The sequence below is a fragment of the Palaemon carinicauda genome, chromosome 10 (assembly GCF_036898095.1).
Source record: "Palaemon carinicauda isolate YSFRI2023 chromosome 10, ASM3689809v2, whole genome shotgun sequence".
Lineage (NCBI taxonomy): Eukaryota > Metazoa > Arthropoda > Malacostraca > Decapoda > Palaemonidae > Palaemon > Palaemon carinicauda.
The window spans coordinates 52,988,778-53,009,547 of NC_090734.1; the positions used below are offsets into that span (position 1 = coordinate 52,988,778).

The 20,770-nt window shown below is 35.7% G+C and overlaps 1 protein-coding gene across 1 annotated transcript; it reads left to right on the forward strand.

Annotated features, from left to right (window-relative positions):
* The first annotated feature begins 9,196 nt into the window (after window positions 1-9,196).
* On the forward strand, window positions 9,197-15,068 carry LOC137648006 (uncharacterized). Its single transcript, XM_068380950.1, has 3 exons — window positions 9,197-12,215; window positions 12,609-12,771; window positions 14,707-15,068. Exons 1-3 carry the CDS (start codon window positions 9,423-9,425, stop codon window positions 15,066-15,068), a joined length of 3,318 nt encoding a protein of 1,105 aa, XP_068237051.1. The 5' UTR covers window positions 9,197-9,422.
* Window positions 15,069-20,770: the final 5,702 nt, after the last annotated feature.

A 20,770-nucleotide genomic window follows, 5' to 3' on the forward strand; every position in this document is an offset into this window, starting at 1 on the left:
TAATATATAAGAGCGCCTAACCCCAACTTGCCTTATGAAAACTTACTTCTATGAGAAAACTTATTTCAATAATTACAACTACATCCTAGTGTATAATGAAAATGATAGATAATCCTGACCTTTGGGTTAGGATGTATTGTGCATGAACCAAAAATATCTAACTACTATCCTGACTTGTCCGACAAGTTGAGAAACATTATGTCTAACGTGTTTAGCAATATTAAACAACAAAATGTAAAATTTTCCTTTGTGGTGTGTGTAAAAGATCATACAAGATATAACTGAAGGATATTTCTGGGAATTTGTTTTTTTTTCAGCGAAGTCACTTATTATCTTTTTGTAAACTGTTGATGGAGCAAAAATCTGATCTCGCTAATTGGCAAAACTAATTGAGAATGGACGATGAATGTGGCACCTTTTCGTGAGGTGACACCGTATATAAAGTAGGATGCATGCAAGAAAAATGGTTTTAAACATTATTATAGATCTGTTACAACTAGTTTTTTTATATCACGATGAACAGAGTTTTAAGTCTAAAATATATCAAAGGCCTTTTGCGCACCAGATTAACATGATTATGAAGACATACATGTTTAAGTGAAATTCATTTCAACAAAATATTGTTCAACAAATAAGTAGGGTAATCACTTTTCTTTGGCAATAATAGATACTTTGAAATATATTTTCAAAATGTTATTATCAAACAGTCAATCAGTTAACACAGTATATACCTTAATAACGTGTTAACCATATAAACGGATCAATTAAATTATAGTTATAGAGCAAATTTAAATTATGTCTTGACGTTATACGACTAGTCATGTGAGTAGGTGAGTAACGATAGCAAATCTGTAAAACATATTCTAAAGTTCCAGCATGCCACTCGAATCTCTGATTTTGTCATGAAAATAGCTGCTTTCCGCATGACCAAATTATATAGTATATTTATACTATTTATTAAAAGATTCCCAGAGGGTCATTTCCACCGTAAATTTTCACAATGGCTCATTGAGAAAGTCTTTTAAGATTTTCGATGATCAATCTTTTCTGAAGAAGTGTTTCAATTCTTTTATTCTGCATTGATTCAAATATTGTTCTCCTGTCAGATCTTCAGTTGTTAAATTTAATCTAATATTGTTGTACAGGAAATTGCGGTCTATTATACTTCTTATCCGTGGTGTAGATATTCATCTCTTGCATTATCGTTCAGTTAATTAATTATGCATGTTGCAAAAGATACTTCAGCATTCTGACCACCCAGTGGATCCAGATCATAGACCATACCGTCGAGCAAGTAACAATAGATATGCAAATTAATTTTAAGTCATGAATTTTGTATCATAAGGGTCTATCCTGCCCAGTATTCTACAAGTTTTATTTAAGATATGACCAGATTGTGGAATAATCTTACTTACCAGGTAGTTGAGATTTTCCAGGAATGTTTTCATTTTTAACAGGCCTACATAAGTTTTTCGTCATATATTATGTATGATAGATCTTTTAAACGTTATTACTGATCTTAAAAAAATATATTATATTGATTATTTATGACTTCTTCTGTAGTATATTTGTTTCGTTATTTCCGTTCCCCACTGAGATACTTTTCCCTTTATGGAGTATCCTGCTTTTCCAAGCAGTGTTGTAGCTCGGTTAACGATAATAATAATAATAATAATAATAATAATAACAATAATAATAATAATAATAATAATAATAATAATAATAATAATAATAATAATAATAATAATAAAAATAATAGTAATAATTATGAAAATAATAATAATAATAATAATAATAATAATAATAATAATAATAATAATAATAATAATAATAATAATAATAATAATAATAATAATAATAATGGTGATGATGATACTTTCTTTTTCACGTCATGAAAAAATAGTATCAATCATAAAAAAATCTGAATGGCAGGAGTTACCTATTACATTTCTAACATTTAAATTACCATGCTGTATTGGTTATTCACGATAAACACCATAAAAAAAAGAAAAAAATAATGCGATATCATCTAATGCTGCACATGTTTTACTAAGCCTTAAAATATAGACTGTACGTGAATAACAAAAAGCTTTTGGGGTGTGTGTATGTGTGAACTTTTATGTATTATTTCGAGTTAACACATATCTACAAGAAAAGAATTAGTGTATATTTTATTTAATCTATTACAGCAAATCTGAAGTGTCCTGAAATATGAAGACTCTATTCCAAATTATGAAAGTAATAAAGAAAAACAATCAGAAATGACTTTGCATTAAACGTTTGGCCAATGAATAAATTTATAGATAACATTCCATGAAAAACCACAGGTCATCAGTTAAAATAGAATTGGTATATTTAATATGGAAGCTCTTATCATCTCTATATCCCTAATTATATGGTTCAGTGAGCCGCTGTCTACCTAAGAAGTAAATCTATATTCATTTTTAACTATATGAATAGCAAATACGTGATTATTAAAGTTTGATTTCACATAAAAGTTCTCGCTCATATCTCTCCCACATATTACATATCATCATAATACATTTTCACATATGATGCTTTCACCTTGTGCAAATATGTTTTCCTTTTACATAAAAATATATCAAAGTCAAAAGAAATATTCGATCAATATAGAAAATTAGTGTATTATAATAATAATAATAATAATAATAATAATAATAATAATAATAATAATAATAATAATAATAATAATAATAATAATAATAATAATAATAATAATAATAATAATAATGATAATAATGATAATAACATGTGGTGCCGTTGCAGAGTAGGTTAGGTCGTCAATGGACTGGTTAAGCAACATTAGGGCTGGTCAGTTGTTGGAAGGGTGACCGTTCTTTTTGGTGTTGGTCCCTTGGGAAAGGATCTTTACCATAATTTCCTCAGTCTACTCAGCTGTAAATGAGTGCCTATCACTGATAGGTTAGGGTCCAGCCATGGGTTGGATAGCAAAATTCAGCAATGATGGAATTAGATTAAGGATTAAACGACAACGATGTAAATGGAACATATGGCAACAGAGGAGCTTCTACCGGCAGGCTGGTTTCCAACTCAACTGAAGGGGAAGAGGGTCATTTACTTGGAGCTTTCATAGGGCATCTGAATACAACAATGAGAGGTATCAACAGCCAGAGACTAGAGATACAGCAGCAAACCAGAGGAATAAATGAACAAGAAAAGGGAATATGGAGATGCTACATCAAAAGTAAACCGACGGAGAAAGGGTATATAAAAATGTTGGTCAACATCTGGAATGAGAGGAATAACACCCCACCCCCAGCCAAGAACAAAGGCTTGCAGACCAAGTAAGGAACCTAAAGAGAGAGAATTGGCTTTCCCTAACAGAAAGAAAGGAACTCGGAAGGGAAATGACACATGACAACGAATTACAAGAAGACAAACTGAGGGAGGATGCCACAGAACACTATAGGAAGGATAAGATATCAAACACCGACATGCAAAGAAACACCGACAAAGTAACAGAGAGGACAGAATGGTTACACAAGATGAGACAATGGATGGAACCAGATACAGAGTGAACAAATATCCCACCCATGAGAGTCTTCAACACCAAGAAATTAAGGGAGAAAACAAGTGAGGTCAATGAAATAATGAGAATAATACACAACACCAATATAACAGAAACAAATATCTTGGCATATGCGGGAGCAAGATTAGTAGCAGAACTAATGATGATATGAACACCTACACCACCAACACAACAAACCCAACAGAAACCAAAACAGCAAACTCCTTGGAAAAGGCATCTGGAAAAAGCATATCATGGTGATGAGATCTGACTTAAGTAATCTGAAAGTGATGGTAGAAAAAAAGGCTAAGAAGCATGGAAACAAGCGAGGAACTCAACGAGAAATAAAAAATATACAAGTGAGGGGACTAAATAACGGTACATTAACCGGAATGAGGATACCAACAAACTATTTGGAATCAATCAGAAAAGACTATACAGCCAACTAAGAGGGGAAGACAACGACCTAGAAATCTTTGAAGCTGAACCAAGGGAGAGACTCTGGGAAAACATATAGAAGAATCTGTTATCACACAACAAACAAGCAACATGGCTCCAGGAAAACAAGGAAGAAGAAACAGGAAGAATAAAAAAAAGGCCTACAAAGATCATGACAGACACAGTTAGAAACCAACTAAAGAAAATGCCTAACAGACCAGAGGAAGAACATCCTTAGTATGAAAAGATTAGAGTAAGGGAAATATGGCCAGTAACTACAGACCTATCACCTGCCTACCAATAATGTGGAAGTTACTAACACTTATCATCAGTGAAAGACTATACAACTACCTAGAGGAGACAAACACCCTCCCTCACCAACATAAAGGGCGCAGAAGGAAGTATAAGGGCACAAAAGACCAGCTCCTGATAGACAAAATAGTAATGAAGAACAGTAGGTGAAGGAAAACCAACCTGAGCATGGCATGGATTGACTAAAAAAAAAAACCTTCGACATGATACCACACATATGGCTGATAAAATGCCTGAAAATATATGGGGGAGAGGAAAACACCACCAGCTTACTCCAAAATACAATGCACAATTGGAATAGAGTACTTACAAGCTCTGGAATAAGACTATCAGAGGTTAAAATCAGGAGAGGGATATTCCAGGGTGACTCACTGTCCCCACTACTCTTCATAGTAGCCATGACTATTTCTACAAGGTACCAACTCTAGAAAAGAGGCAACAGAATTAACCATCTAATGTTCATGGACGATATCAAACTATGGTAAGAGCATTAAGGAAATAGATACCTTAGTCCAGACTGTAAGGATTATATCCGGGGACATCAGAATGGAGTTTGGAATAGAATAAAATGTGTCTTAGTCAACATGCAAAAGGCCAGAGTAATAAGAACTGAAGGGATAGAGGTGTAAAATGGAGGCAACATCAAACACGTAGATGAGACGGGATACAAATACCTGGGAATAATGGAAAGAATGGATTTAAAGCACCAAGAGATGAAGGACACGATCAGGAAAGAATATATGCAGAAACTCAAGGTGATACGGAACCCAAAACTAAACGCCGGGAATATGATGAAAGCCATAAACACATGGGCAGTACCAGTGATCAGATTCAGCGCAGGAAAGTCGAATGGACGAAGGCAAAACTTGCAACATAGATTAGAGAACTAGGAAACATATGACAATATACAAAACACTATCCCCAAGAGCAAATACAGACAGACAAAACATAACAAGGAAGGAAGAAGGGAGAGTACTACTAAGTATAGAGGACAGCCTTAACATCGAGAATAGAGCACTGGGGCAACATCTGAAAACCATTGAAGACGAGTGGCTCAAGAGTGCATGGGAAGAAAGACTGATAAAAGTAGACAAAGACCCAGAAATATACAGAGGCAGGAAAATGACAAACAGAACAGAGGACTGGCACAACAAACCAATGCACGGACAATACATGAGACAGACTGGAGAACTAGCCAGCGACGACACATGGCAATGGCTACTGAGGGGAGAGCTCAAGAAGGAATCTGAAGGAATGATTACAGTGGCACAATATCACGGCCTGTGAGCCAGATATGTTCAAAGAATGACACACGGAAATAACATTTCTCCCACATGTAGGAAGTGCATCACAAAAAATGAAACCATAAACCACATAGCAAATGAATGTCCGGCACTTACACTGAACCAGTACAAAAATAGGCATGATTTAGTGGCAAAAGCCCTCCAGTGGAGCCTGTGCAAGAAAAATCAGCTAGCTTCCAGTAATAGGTGGTACGAACACTTACCTGAGTGAGTGATAGAAAACGATCAGGCAAAGATCCTTAGAACAGATAGGGTGATACGGGCAAATAGACCAGACGTGACGTTGATTGACAAAATCAAGAAGAAAGTATCACTCATTGATGTCACAGTACCATGGGACTCTAGAGTTGAAGAGAAAGATAGGGAAAAAGAGGATTAGTATCAAGACCTGAAAATACAAATAAGAAGGATATGGGATATGCCAATGGAAATTGTACACAAAATCATAGGAGCACTAGGCACGATACCAAGGTTTTCTAAAGGAATTTAGAAAAACTAGAGGCTGAAGTAGCTCCAGGACTCATTCAGAAGAGTGTGATCCTAGAAACGGCGCGTATATTAAGATAAGTGATGAACCCTTAAAGGGACAGGATGCAATCCGGAACCCTAAACTATAAATACCACCCAGTTGGAAAGACTGTTATAGAGGAAAAAAAATAATAATGATGATTATGAAGATGATAACCACGAAATCAACAACAACAAAAATAATAATGATAATGATAGTAATAAAATTATAATTTTCTGAAGCTATTTGAAATACGAAAGAGCTATACTATTATTATTATTATTATTATTATTATTATTATTATTATTATTATTATTATTATTATTATTATTATTATTATTATTACTTTGCTGGGCTACAACCCTAGCTAGAAAAACAGGATGCTATAAACCCAGAGTTCCAACAGGGAAAATAGCCAAGTGAGGAAAGGAAACAAGGAAAAATAAAATATTTTGAGAACAGTAACAACATTAAATATTTTTTCCTATATAAAGTAGAAAAAATAACAAATTAGACCGGGACATTGAAAAATGGTATTGCAGTAACCCCTTCAGTGAAAAGAATGGTTTATTGATTATAATGTTGTTGGGTGTATGAGGACAGGGTAGAATATGCAAAAAAATATGCTAGACTATTCGCTGTATGTATAGGTAACTGGAAAATGAACCGTAACTAGCGAGCAGGTTACAATGTAGTACTGTGTGGCCAGTCAAAATGACCCAAAAATTTTTGCTGTTATTTAAAATACAAAAATGTGATATTATCATTAGATTTCTCGCTATTGCTTATTCAAATTAGGAGTGGTGAAAAATATAATTATGGATCACTCAATTGAGATGGAAAATAATGCGTAAGACAATAGTCAATTTTTTTATATCGAGGCATATTTACTCCGGCTCCCAGAGGTGCCCTTTTAGCTCAGAATATTTCCTAATAGCATATTTGTCGGAAGTATTTTTGTCCGAATACCATCATTTTTTTTCAAATGATTACCGAGTAATGTGAATCGAACCTTATTTATTAACCTAAATTTCTCCCTTAGATATAGGTTTTGTCAATAGATAATGTTAAATAGATACATATAAAATATCGTGATGGTAAATCTAAATTTAATAACACCCGCCGAAGTCAAGGACAGGAGCTTGTTTTTAGATGCACGCTGCAAAATTTTGTTACTTTTCACGTATTTCAACACAAATTGAGACAAATTACACTAACAATAAAGAAAAACATGTTATTATAAAATTACTTTGAATACCAGAATCTACTAAAAGCGTGGAATTGATGGAATTAACTCATGGTGAAAATAGCGGTTCGGTTAAAGCAAGACTCAAATTGTTGGGAATTCTGTTTAATTAATGTTGTTCCTTTTGTTGTTGCTACAGTATTTGGTTAGCAAATCATATATTCCATTGTTTATTAATTTTCTTTCTGGGTAAACCTGTGTTACCCAGTGATAACTTATGCATTATTATTATAAATAATGGTAGTTTACGCTTGAAGGGAAACCCAGCATATTGTATATTTTCGTTTTGACGGTAAATCCTTTGAAGCGTGAACTACTAAACAACCCTTTCGGAACTATCTGCTGGTGGTCTTGTTTTTTCCAGTAATACGAATTCTAAAGGAAACATCGCCAGCAGAGAGAAGGGAGTTGAAAGAAGGTTTTCGTACTGGACGGACGGCTGGATATTACAGGAGTTAATTATATCCAGAGTTGTCGAAGTCATATAATGGAGGAGTAACATAAACTCACTTTTCTCCGCCATCCTGCACAAGACGAGACCAGCCGTAAGTGTCGTAACATCAGGACACTATCTTCGCCAAATTTCCGAGGAATTGAATTGATAAGGTACGTCATTACGAAAGATATGCTGACTTCTAAAGTGATTCCCTGTCAATTTGTTAATCATGTATAAATATTCCCTTGCTCGATTCCCAATTAATAAACCCTGTGGATTTGGTATTTAAACTATTCATAATTTATCACTGCTGTAACTTTGCGTGTTACCATATGAAAGTTTTTTTGGATTTGAGGCAGTTTTTACTTAATTAGCCAATGTTATGTTATGTTTACTTTACGCCGAAGTTTTCGGATCATTCGGCCTTTCGTGGTTAGGTGGTTGCCACGTTAAATTGGAGGCAGAATATGTAGGCTATATATTTTTCATTGCTCAGAATTCAATTTAATTGTAAAGTTAACTACTGAGTTTAGGGACTTGAGTGAAATAACAGAGCTTGCGCTTTTACCTCAAAAATCTTTTTTTTCATTTTACTACAGTTATTGAATTGAGTGATTTAGCAGAACTTGCCTTTACCTTTTGAAAATAGTATTTCGTTTATGTCCTCAGGGTTTCTTGAAAAACGAGGAGGGTAGGAGAAGGAAGACAGCATACCTGTAGTTACTTCTGACACAGGAAAATCCTTCTCTACGTCAACAAGCCCACCAGCAACCAGTTCTAAATTTAACTTCACATGGAAGTTCAACCTTTCATTAAAGTGAACATTTTTTAATGGACTTGTTTTATTCCTTCCATCGTACAATTTTCAAGATGGCGCCCAACGTGGGGCTCGAGTAAGAAATTTGGTTGCTGGTTGGTCTCGTTGAGTGTAGGATTGGCGGAGAGAATGACGATAGTACGAGAATTTTCAAATTTATCAGTGTTAAAATTTTGTTTATAATTGAAGGTGTCCTTGAATTTTACCTAGTTGAAATTTTTGGTTTTGGTATTGTCATGAAACTGTCAATTCTAGGACATTCTAATGTTAGAGATTTGGAGCTTAAGGTTAATAGCTCAACAATTGTGATTGAACAGACATCTTTTGATGTTCAGTTTCGTGGTTTTCCTGGTGCCACATTTAATTATTTTTTGAATAATCTAGCTCTCCTAGAAGATGTTTTCACGTATAACCCCGATTATTTGTTGGTAATTTTAGGAGGTAATGATTTGAAGTCTCGTGTAGATTTGACAGTGGTAAAGAATAATTGCAAAGAATTTTACAAGATTCTGAGATCCAGGTTACCAAGATCTTGTATAATTGCATCTCAAATTGAAATCCGATTTTACGAAAGGAGAAATCGGTTTGATAGCCCATGCGTGGAAGAATTCAAGTTAATGAGGCGTTATCTCAATAAATTTATTAACAAGTTGAGTTTCAAGAATTACTTGTTCAGAGTAGAGGGTCCAGGTAGATTAGATAATAGAAGGTTATACAGGGACGCCGCACATTTAAACTCTGTTGGGTTAGATCTGCTCTATAGATTGATTTGTGATTGTCTGAAATATTGTTTTAATAGCAATCAGCAAAGATGTCAGAATTATCGCTTTTGATAAATTCTCGGAAATACATCCGCAGTCAAGTGACTAAGAATGTCAATCGAATTGAAGATTGTAAATTGGGTTCAGAAGTTGAACGGCGATCACTTATCTCTAAATTTCATGGATTTGCTGAAGAGCTGAAGGTTTATAATTCTAAAATAGCTAAGTTATTATGGGAAGAAGAGGAAGATGAATCCAAATTGAATATTGAGTTTGAAGCTTGTGAGAGCTACTTGGATAAAATAAACTTTTTTATAGCTACCCTTGAGGCTACTAAAGATTCAGTTCCTCCCCATTCTGTACTTGAAGAAGCTAGAAGCCTTTTGAGAAGCCCTACAGCTCCTTTACCAGCATTTAAAAGTGTAGAGGGAGAAAATATAGAGAAATTTCTTTGTGAATTTGAAGAGGTTATTAAAACCTTCAAGTACACTCAGAGAGACAAATTACTGCTGCTGAAGCAACAAGTTTCAGGTCGTGCATCCATACTACTCGATTCACTTGAAACAGACAAACAGATATATGAAGATGCAAAATTAATTTTAAGGTCTGCTTTAGCATCCCCTAGGTTTCAGAAGTTTACGTTAATAAAACAGTTGACAGATATGAAAATGCCTTACCAAACTAATCCATTTGCGTACGTTGGTCAGATGAAAAATTTCATGGAATCTGTTAAGTTGTTGAAAATGGAAGTGGACGATTTTTTGAACTATTTCTTTTGGAATGGCATGAACAGCACCTTCCAATCTCAGCTAGTAAATATTACCAATAAGACGAGGCCCTCCCTTTCAGAAATTAATGATAACATTTTTGAAGCATGTGAACGATATGCCATAGCATCTCAGAAAATTTATACAAAAGTTAAGAAGTTTCCCAAAACTTCAGAGACTGTTAATCTAGCCTCTAATGTGAATGTTGAAGGGCAGCCTACTAAGGCGAAATGCTCTTTATGTGCTTATGACAGAGCAACTGATGATCACCAAGTTTTCAAGTGCCCGGTTTATAATAGTAATAAGGCAAAGGTGGATAAGCTGAAAGAGATAGGAGGTTGCCTTAAGTGTGCCAGTTCCTCTCATTCTGCGGGTTTGTGCAAATTTAGACTTCATAAGAAATGCAGAGGATGTAATGGCTGGCATTTCACCTTTCTCTGCATTAAAAGAGATTCCCCAAAAGAAGAGGTGGTCAATGCTAGAAGTCTTAATAAAAACTCCAATTTAGTTAATGAGAAATCTGAAAAGGTTTCCACGGGGGTAGTATTTTCAGTGGATGCTCTTCAGTGCTATGGCAATAGATCTGCTCTACCAACTTTCACTTGTCAGCTAGAGGACCATACCCAAATAAGAGGTTTACAAGACTCTGGCTGTCAGTGTAATTTTATCACGGATAGAGCGGTTAAGAAGATTCAGTTCAAAGTTTTGAGGAGAAATGTGAGTCTTACTGTTAATGGTTTTAACTCTGCTAAATCATATAATACAAAGGTTGTGGAACTGAATTTAAAATTTGGTCAGGAAATTTGCAAGGTGGAGGCCCTATGTGTACCTTATATAAATATAAATTTGAAGTTGCCTAATTTGTTCAGGGTGGCAAGCCATTTCTCTGCTAAGGGTTACACCCTTGCAGATAAACAGTTGCTAAATAATGGGGATGAGTTAAATAGTATAGATTTCATCCTAGGCACTAACTCTGCTCACTGCACTATGGCGTCAACAGTTAGGTTTGGACAGGATAGTCCTTCAGTATACTTTCAAACTTCCTTTGGAGTGATGCTTCTTGGTAATGTTGACACAATGTTAAAAAATTTACATTGCCTTCCTGATTTAAATGCAGTTGAAACTTCAATTACTTGCAAGTCTGATGTTGCTCAGTTGGATGTAGGTTCTCTTGATTCCATTGGCCTTGGATTAGGTAAATTTAATGATGAATCTATATTGGAGCATGAGGAAATGGTGGTAGAAGCTAATTTTCTAGTTTTAAATGAGAACGGGGGCATAAAGGAGCAAGCACTACAAAGGGCCACCGAGCAAATGTTGGAATTTGACTGCAAAAGGATCCTTAATTATGATAAGGAAGAGAATGAGACATCTGTGGAACTCAATAATTCTCTAGTAAGATATGCACTTAACAATGCCACTGTTAATGAGGATGGAAGAATATCAATGCCTCTGCTATGGAACAGTAAGGTGTCCCACTTACTTGGTAAAAATTATAAACTAGCTGAAGCAGTGTTGAAGTCAAATTTAAAGAAGCTTTGCAAAAGGGAGATGCATCTGAAACTCATGGATGAAGTCATTAAAGAACAAGAAAATTTAGGAATAGTTGAAAAGATCCCAAACCTTAAGCATTACCTAACTGAACATCCTGAACATAGTTTTTTACCCCACATGGGGGTGTTAAAACTTGATCGAGAGACTACAAAATGCAGAGTAGTATTTCTATTAAACATATTTGAGGCGGACCCTAGGAAACCCATGACAGTAAGCCATAACCAGGCAATTCATCCAGGGCCGTCGTTAAACCAAAAGTTAAGTTCAGCTTTACTTCACTTACGATTTGGTTCGAAGATATTTTGCTTTGATCTCAAAAAGGCTTTTAATCAGATAGCACTTAGACCTTCAGATCAGAATAAATTACTTTTTCTTTGGGTTAGAAGTGTGAAGAAGAAAGATTTTTCCTTAGTTGGTTACAAGAATCTTATATTGAGTTTTGGTTTAAGATGTAGCCCAACAATTTTGATGTTGAGTCTTTATAAGATACTGGTTTTGGATGTGGAGGATGATACTCAAGAGGTAAAAGATATGAAGAAATTGCTTTATCAGTTGTTTTATATGGATAATGGAGCTTATACATGCAAAAATTCGGATGCCTTGGAATGGGCCTATACTCGGCTAACAAATATATTTGCTCCTTATAGAATAGAATTGTAACAAATTGTCACCAATGATGGGCCACTTCAAGAAGTCATTGACTCAGACCGGGATCAAAATACACTAACAGAAGTTAAACTTTTAGGTTTGAAATGGAATAGGGAGTTGGATACCCTTTCAACTTTTCCCATTGTTTTGGAAGCTTCGGCAAGTACGAAGAGGTCCATCCTCAAGTCCATTGCTTCAAACTTTGATTTGTATAATATCAATGGTCCAGTATTTAATAGGGCAAGGATATTTATGCATGGTTTACAGTGTGATAAGTCATTAGGATGGGATGATATTTTACCTGCGGAAAAGCTAAAAGAATGTAAATGCATTGCAAGGCAAGCTAATTTTACACCTGAAATTGTTGTTCAAAGATTTGTTGGGGAAAGAGATGGACAATACAGACTTCTTGCTTGTGTAGATGCTAGCAGTATGATATATGGAGCTGTTCTGTATATAGAGAACATTGATACTGGCCAAACAAATTTTTTATTAGCCAAAAACAGGCTGATAAACAGACAGTGTAATACTAAGTCCATCCCTTCCCTGGAGTTACAAGCCATTTGCTTGGGTGTGGAGTTGTTAATTGATTTGTATAAAGATTTAGGAGGGCCTGATTGCCTCGTTCCAATTGCAATAAAAAGTTTGGATTTGTACTCTGATAGTTTGGTAGCTCTTTCTTGGATCAATTCATATTCCTATAAACTGGATAAGATGCAGAAAAGGTCTGTATTTGTTCTTAACAGGCTACAGCAAATAGATAAGTTATGTGAAACGTTTCCTGTTAATTTTACTTTCATCACTGGAACTGCCAATCCTGGAGACTGCATAACAAGAACCTTGTCCTATAAACAGTTAATTAATACAAACTATTTTTCCGGACCTCAACCTGATATCCACCAGTCTATAGTCAGTCAAGATATTTTGAGAGTTACAGTTCCTAACCCTAGGGCTACCCTTGACTTCAAAGAGGAGAATGTTTTAAGTAATGTTTGTACACAAGACCTTAGGGAGGACGTTGCTGAGCATCTAGTTTCTCCAAACAGATACTTTAATTTCTCTCTCATGGTTAAAGTGCAAGCCAGGGTTGCCCAGTGTTTTGCCAAATGGAAAGCTACAGTTACAGCTAGAAAACTGAAGGTTCCCGTTGAATCTAATGATACAGGATTTTATGTGAAAGCTCTGAAGATGATCATATTGAAAGAACAAAAAATTCAGTTTCCTAGTGTGTTGGAGTATTTTGCATCCAATTCTAAACTTCTTAAGGATATACCTAATTTGGTAAGACAGTTGAATGTTTACCCAGATAAAGATGGAATTCTCAGAGTCAAAAGCAAGTTTGACAGGCGGAAAGGTAAACAGAGGTGTTGCTTCCCAATCTTGCTGTTTAACAGAAGTTCCTTGACAGAACTGATAATCAGGAGTCTTCATATAAAACTCAAGCATGCTGGTTATTATTCTGTTCTGAATGAGCTACGCAAGAAGTTCTGGATACCACAATGTTTTTCAGCTGTTAAAAGAGTGGTAAAAGATTGTGTCATCTGTAAAAGGTACAAGGAGCATACCATTCGGTTAAATCAGTCCCCTTACCGGGAGTTTAGGATGGATCCTTCCCAGATTCCCTTCAGTTATGTATATATTGATTATTTTGGACCATATTTTGTAAAGCAACAGGGTAGTAAGGTGAAGGTTTGGATTCTGTGTATGAGCTGTATGTATACAAGGGCCATTAATTTGAAATTATGCTTGGATTTGTCAGTCAAGGAATTTTTGAGATCATTCACTCTACATACCTTTGAACATGGTTTACCATAATTTGTAGTAAGCGATTTGGGGACACAACTTATTGCCGGGGCTAATGTTATTGCAGATTTTTTAAAAGATCCTGATACTCAGTCATACTTTGAAGAAAATGGAATTAAACCTATTGAGTTTGAAAATTATTACAAGGGTTGTAGCCAAATGGGTTCTTTAGTGGAAATTTGCATAAAAATGGTAAAACATCTAATTAACAAATCCATTAAAACAAATGTGTTAGACATAAGGGATATGGCCTTTCTTATATCTCAGGCAACTCATCTTATAAATCGTCGTCCCATTGCCTTTAAGGATGGTTTAAGGGATGTGCCTGATGAATCTGTACCTAGCCCAATAACTCCAGAAATTTTAATACATGGCTACGAGTTAACCTCTGTTAACATTATACCCGAATTGCAGTGTGATCCTGAATTAGATGGGGAGTATGACTTGAAAGATTCACCCTCAAGAATAATTGAGGACACTTACAGAAAGCTGAGGAAGGTAAGAGATACCTTGATTAGAATTTATCATTCTGAATTTTTGACGACATTGATAAATCAAGCAGTTGATAAGACTGACAGATACAAGCCTGTTACCCATAAAATCATTGAAGCTGGAGACATTGTTTTGCTGAAGGATCCTCATATTAAGGCCTTAAATTATCCACTTGGGATTGTTAAGGGGGTGGTAAAGAATGACCTTGGAGAGGTGACCAATGCTCAGATTTTGAAAGGGAAGTCTGGTGAAGTTGTGAAAAGACATGTTACCAGCCTTATACCCTTGCTCAGGGATCAAGGTTGTATTAGTGGAATTGCTCCCTCTGTGAGACCCAAGAAAACTATAGCAGTGGACTCTAATTATAGGTATCCAAAGAGAGCAGCTGCCGTTGCTTCAGGATTAAGGACTAAGGAAATGCTCCTAGAATAAATCAAGAACTTCCTCAGATTTTCAAAGCCTAGAAAATCCGCGCTCCTTCCCTGGAGTGTTGGGAATTCTGTTTAATTAATGTTGTTCCTTTTGTTGTTGCTACAGTATTTGGTTAGCAAATCATATATTCCATTGTTTATTAATTTTCTTTCTGGGTAAACCTGTGTTACCCAGTGATAACTTATGCATTATTATTATAAATAATGGTAGTTTACGCTTGAAGGGAAACCCAGCATATTGTATATTTTCGTTTTGACGGTAAATCCTTTGAAGCGTGAACTACTAAACAACCCTTTCGGAACTATCTGCTGGTGGTCTTGTTTTTTCCAGTAATACGAATTCTAAAGGAAACATCGCCAGCAGAGAGAAGGGAGTTGAAAGAAGGTTTTCGTACTGGACGGACGGCTGGATATTACAGGAGTTAATTATATCCAGAGTTGTCGAAGTCATATAATGGAGGAGTAACATAAACTCACTTTTCTCCGCCATCCTGCACAAGACGAGACCAGCCGTAAGTGTCGTAACATCAGGACACTATCTTCGCCAAATTTCCGAGGAATTGAATTGATAAGGTACGTCATTACGAAAGATATGCTGACTTCTAAAGTGATTCCCTGTCAATTTGTTTATCATGTATAAATATTTCCTTGCTCGATTCCCAATTAATAAACCCTGTGGATTTGGTATTTAAACTATTCATAATTTATCACTGCTGTAACTTTGCGTGTTACCATATGAAAGTTTTTTTGGATTTGAGGCAGTTTTTACTTAATTAGCCAATGTTATGTTATGTTTACTTTACGCCGAAGTTTTCGGATCATTCGGCCTTTCGTGGTTAGGTGGTTGCCACGTTAAATTGGAGGCAGAATATGTAGGCTATATATTTTTCATTGCTCAGAATTCAATTTAATTGTAAAGTTAACTACTGAGTTTAGGGACTTGAGTGAAATAGCAGAGCTTGCGCTTTTACCTCAAAAATCTTTTTTTCATTTTACTACAGTTATTGAATTGAGTGATTTAGCAGAACTTGCCTTTACCTTTTGAAAATAGTATTTCGTTTATGTCCTCAGGGTTTCTTGAAAAACGAGGAGGGTAGGAGAAGGAAGACAGCATACCTGTAGTTACTTCTGACACAGGAAAATCCTTCTCTACGTCAACAAGCCCACCAGCAACCAGTTCTAAATTTAACTTCACATGGAAGCTCAACCTTTCATTAAAGTGAACATTTTTTAATGGACTTGTTTTATTCCTTCCATCGTACAATTTTCAAGACACATAGAGTGGGTTCTGGGTAAAACGAGCATTCTAATGTCAAACACCAAAGAGGGAATGGAATGGAGATTGTAACTCGGCGGTGAAATTATGAATTCGTTTAATTGTGATTTTTATGCAATTTATGCAACACTGTAGTATCCTCAACCGAAAAAAAATTGTTATCAATAAAATCTAAAACGTTACGAAATAAATAACAAACCCTTTCTATATGGACTTCCATCATAGGCCTATGATGTAAGTCATATGAAAAGAGATAAGAGAGGGACGTCAGTCCAGATGGAACACACACATATGCATGCGTGTGTGACATCATTGATTTATTTAGCATGTGTAGAAGCTACACATTTTACACAATACACTAGAATCTAAACTTTTACGAAAAAAATAGAAAACCCTTTCTTTACAGACTTATTGTTTATCACAGTATGATGTAACTCCGTATAAAAAGTGGTTATTTTTTTTTCTTTTTTAAGGTTTAGATTTTATTAATAGCAACATTTTCGGTTTAAGAATACTGTAGTGTTGTATAAATCGCATAAAAAATCCCAATTAAACGAATTCATAATTTCATCGCCGAGTTACAATCTCCATTCCATTCCCTCTTTAGCGTTTGACAGTAGAATGCTCGTTTTACCCAGTACCTACTGTATGTGAGTCTTGCTTTAACCGAACAGCTATTTTCAGCATGAGTTAATTTTGTCGATTCCACGTTTTTAGTAGACTCTGTTATTTAAAGTAAGTTTATAACATGTTTTTTTTTTCTTTATTCTTAGCGTAATTTGTCTCAATTTGTGTTGAAATATGTGAAAATTAACAAAAACAAGCTCCTGTCCTCAACTTCGGCGGGTGTTGTTATTCAACTTAGATTTACCATCACGATACTTTATAATGTATCTATTTATTTAACATTATTTATTGACAGAACCTATATCTAAGGGAAAAATATTGATTAGTAAATAAGTTTTGATGCACATTACTTGGTAATCATTTGAAAACAATGATGGTATTCGGACATAAATACTTCCGAACAATCAGCTATTAAGAAATTTTCCGAGCTAAAAGGGCACCCCTGCGATTCGGTGCATATATGCCTCGATACATAAAAATTGACTATAGTTGCCTCATCCAAAGAGACCTTTTGAAGAGTGAAAGTGTTATAAATCCTTCTGAAGCCATGTCCTTCCAAGAAAAAATGAACCTTAAAAAAAAAGTACTGTATGATGGTAAAGTTGCAATTTCAGTGTCCGCTCAATGAATTATATATTATCCATTCCAGATACAGTCAGGTTGAAACATCTAGTTTATATCAAAGCAGATCTTAATAATACTATTACTTGTGTTAAAGTATTTTATTTCCTTTTGTGTAACTTTCAAATGCATAGCATTGGGAAAGTTTAGGCAAAAACTCGTACATCTATCAAGTGAGAGAGAGAGAGAGAGAGAGAGAGAGAGAGAGAGAGAGAGAGAGAGAGAGAGAGAGAGAGAGAGGGAGAGAATATCATTATTTTCAATGACCTTTTATATATTAATTTTATCAAAGTAATTATAACTTTCATAAACTTCATGAATATAAAAGATAAAGGCTTCGTAAGCGAGTTGTTATAATTTATCGCTCTGAATACATAGGCAGTGAAATATAAAAGAAAACTCTTCTTTACTATGTAATCTAAGTGTCTTTTATCTCTTTAATGGTGTAACTTCGTCGCTGTTAATTATGCAAAAGAGGGATTACGTATTCTCATATCTCTTGAAGAGGAAAGCAGTTGCGCTTTTCTCCGTGACTTTACCCTCGACGCCCAATTTTCATTTTACTTGCATGATTTCGTCGTTTAAAACAACTTTAAAGTATATATTTTAATGAATTTGACTAAAATATTGATATCTAAAAACATCATCTATTTGGTATCTTGTGTACTTGTGAACAAAGGGATGGGAAACAAGGACAAAAATACTCTTACTCATGGAAGCCCTTCAAATTCTCTATCGCTTTACGAGTATGAACTTGTATGTTCCTAGCAAATCTAAAACAAAGGTAGACAGGAAGTTATGATATCAAGATGATACAGCCATCTATCGATTTAATCGACGAGACGTATTCCTCCAATTCCAAAATTCGAGTAACTTTGCCAGTGAAGAGAGAGAAGCGTTGTGAAATGCTGGAAAGAAGGAGAAAATCCATTGAAACAGTGAATAAATGAAGTGAAAGAGGGAATAGTGGAGGGTTTATTTTGAAATTCAACAAGCTGCTGATGAGACCCCATCTCAATATATATATATATATATATATATATATATATATATATATATATATATATATATATATATATATATATATATATATATATATATATATATATATATATATATATATATATATATATATATATGTATATCCACTTAGTCGGTATGGTCCCTGCAGGCATGGTTTCCAGCCGAACAGGTGGGGGTTCGAATCTCCACCCGGCCAGAAGCTGTTACCATAAAATGAATTCCAAGTGGATATATATTCCCAAGATGGAATTCGGTATCAAACGCCATTCGTGGGTGATATCTACATTGATTGAAATCACGTGTGCTTGTGATATATATTAATTTATAATAACCACGTGTTGCAAACTTACGATTCAGCCATCATGGTGGAGATGGGTTTATTTCAGGTGTATGAACAGATTCCTGAATTCGACAGGAATATGTAAGAGGACTTGTCATAAACTTTTATCTCTCTTGACAGCTCAGTCGGTATGGTCCCTGCATGCATGGTTTCCAGCCGAACAGGTGGGGATTTGAATCTCCACGCGGCCAGAAGCTGTTACCATAAAGTGAATTCCAAGTAGATGTATATTCCCATGATAGAATTTGGTATTAAATGCATTCGTGGGTGATATTTACATTGATTGAAATCCTGTGTGCTTGTGATATATATTCATTTATGATAACCACGTGTTGCAAACTTACGATTCAGCTATCATGGTGGAGATGGGTTTATTTCAGGTGTATGAACAGATTCCTGAATTCGACAGGAATATGTACGAGGACTTGTCATAAACTAACAGGTTCTGGGTCCGGAACTGATGTAACCGACACCTCGTCCATTTCTTCTTCTTTTACTTGTGGAGCCTGAGACAGCTCCTCCTCCTGACCTACTCCTAGAATGTCTTTCTCTGTAGAATCCGACACCTCCAACATCCTATCGTCCAATTGGATATCTTGGATGGCGGCCGAGACTTCAGAATCTACCGGATTCTGGACAGCTGGTATCTCCACCTGAGGCTAAGGAATGACTGCTTCAGCTGGTGCTTTAAGAAAAAGGTAGGCCCTCATCTTCTCATTTGGAAGGTAGGGGCCTGAGGTGTTTTTCTGAAAACCCCTCACCCAGGTTCGTAACTTACCCCTGGCAGCATCCCTTGAATCCGTCGACTTAGGATTGTCAAAAGCCTCGGTAATCAGGTTAGAACATACAGTACAAACCTGAGGGTCCCAATGCCGGAGATCACCTCTGGAGGCTGCGCATGCTGCGTGCCTCCTGCAAAGTTGATGTCCACAGAAGTTCTTACTGCGGACATTACAGAACACATTCCCGCACTTCGGATGATCCTCCTGTAAAAAGAATAAAAATCCATGAGTATCAAGTGAAGGCTTTCACTTATATTGAAACATTTAGCTTATATAGAAAAGCTATAAAAGAAAAAAGGAAAGACACATACATGTATTTCCTGTCCAGTCAATTGCTGGAACCTCCCAAGATATTAAAACTAAGGGTAATTCTATTCTAGAATACCTTATGTAATTTCCTAAATGGAAATTTAAGGTGTAGCTCACACCTTGCGAAAAAGTTTTATTATACGGGAAAGAAAGAATACCGAAAGAACTTACTTTCTATATATTGTACGGTCTCAGCAAAAGGCTGTACAAGATAACATTAAGTATGTAGAAGAACTTTAGTGTCATCACAAACTCTGTACTGTAGTTTTACTAATGCAGTGTGTACTACACTACAAATATAGCAACTACTGTACATCGCATGCTGTTGTGCTGGCCGGCATCTACCCCTATATAGATATACTACCTTTAACTAATAGGCGGCAGCCCACTGAGTCGCAACTGTGTGCCGGCCGGCAATCATTGCCAGTCGACAGCTGAAAACACTAATACCTGGCTGCTGGCTGCTAATCGTAGTGGCCAGCAGATTCGGGCTGTGTTTCCACTGCCAGCAGGCAAAGGTAATAATACCCAAGCCCACCGGCAGTAGCCAAGAACCAGAGAACCTCGACCAGCCTGGCTGTCAGCTGTTGAGCTGGCAGCCGGGTAGGAGTACAACACAATAGTCAGAGAAACAGTATGGATGTAAGGTTATAAGGCGGCATTGCCATACGACCTTCCATCCAGAAAGAGTGAACTTATGGAAGGATGAATGTAGCATTCAGGCT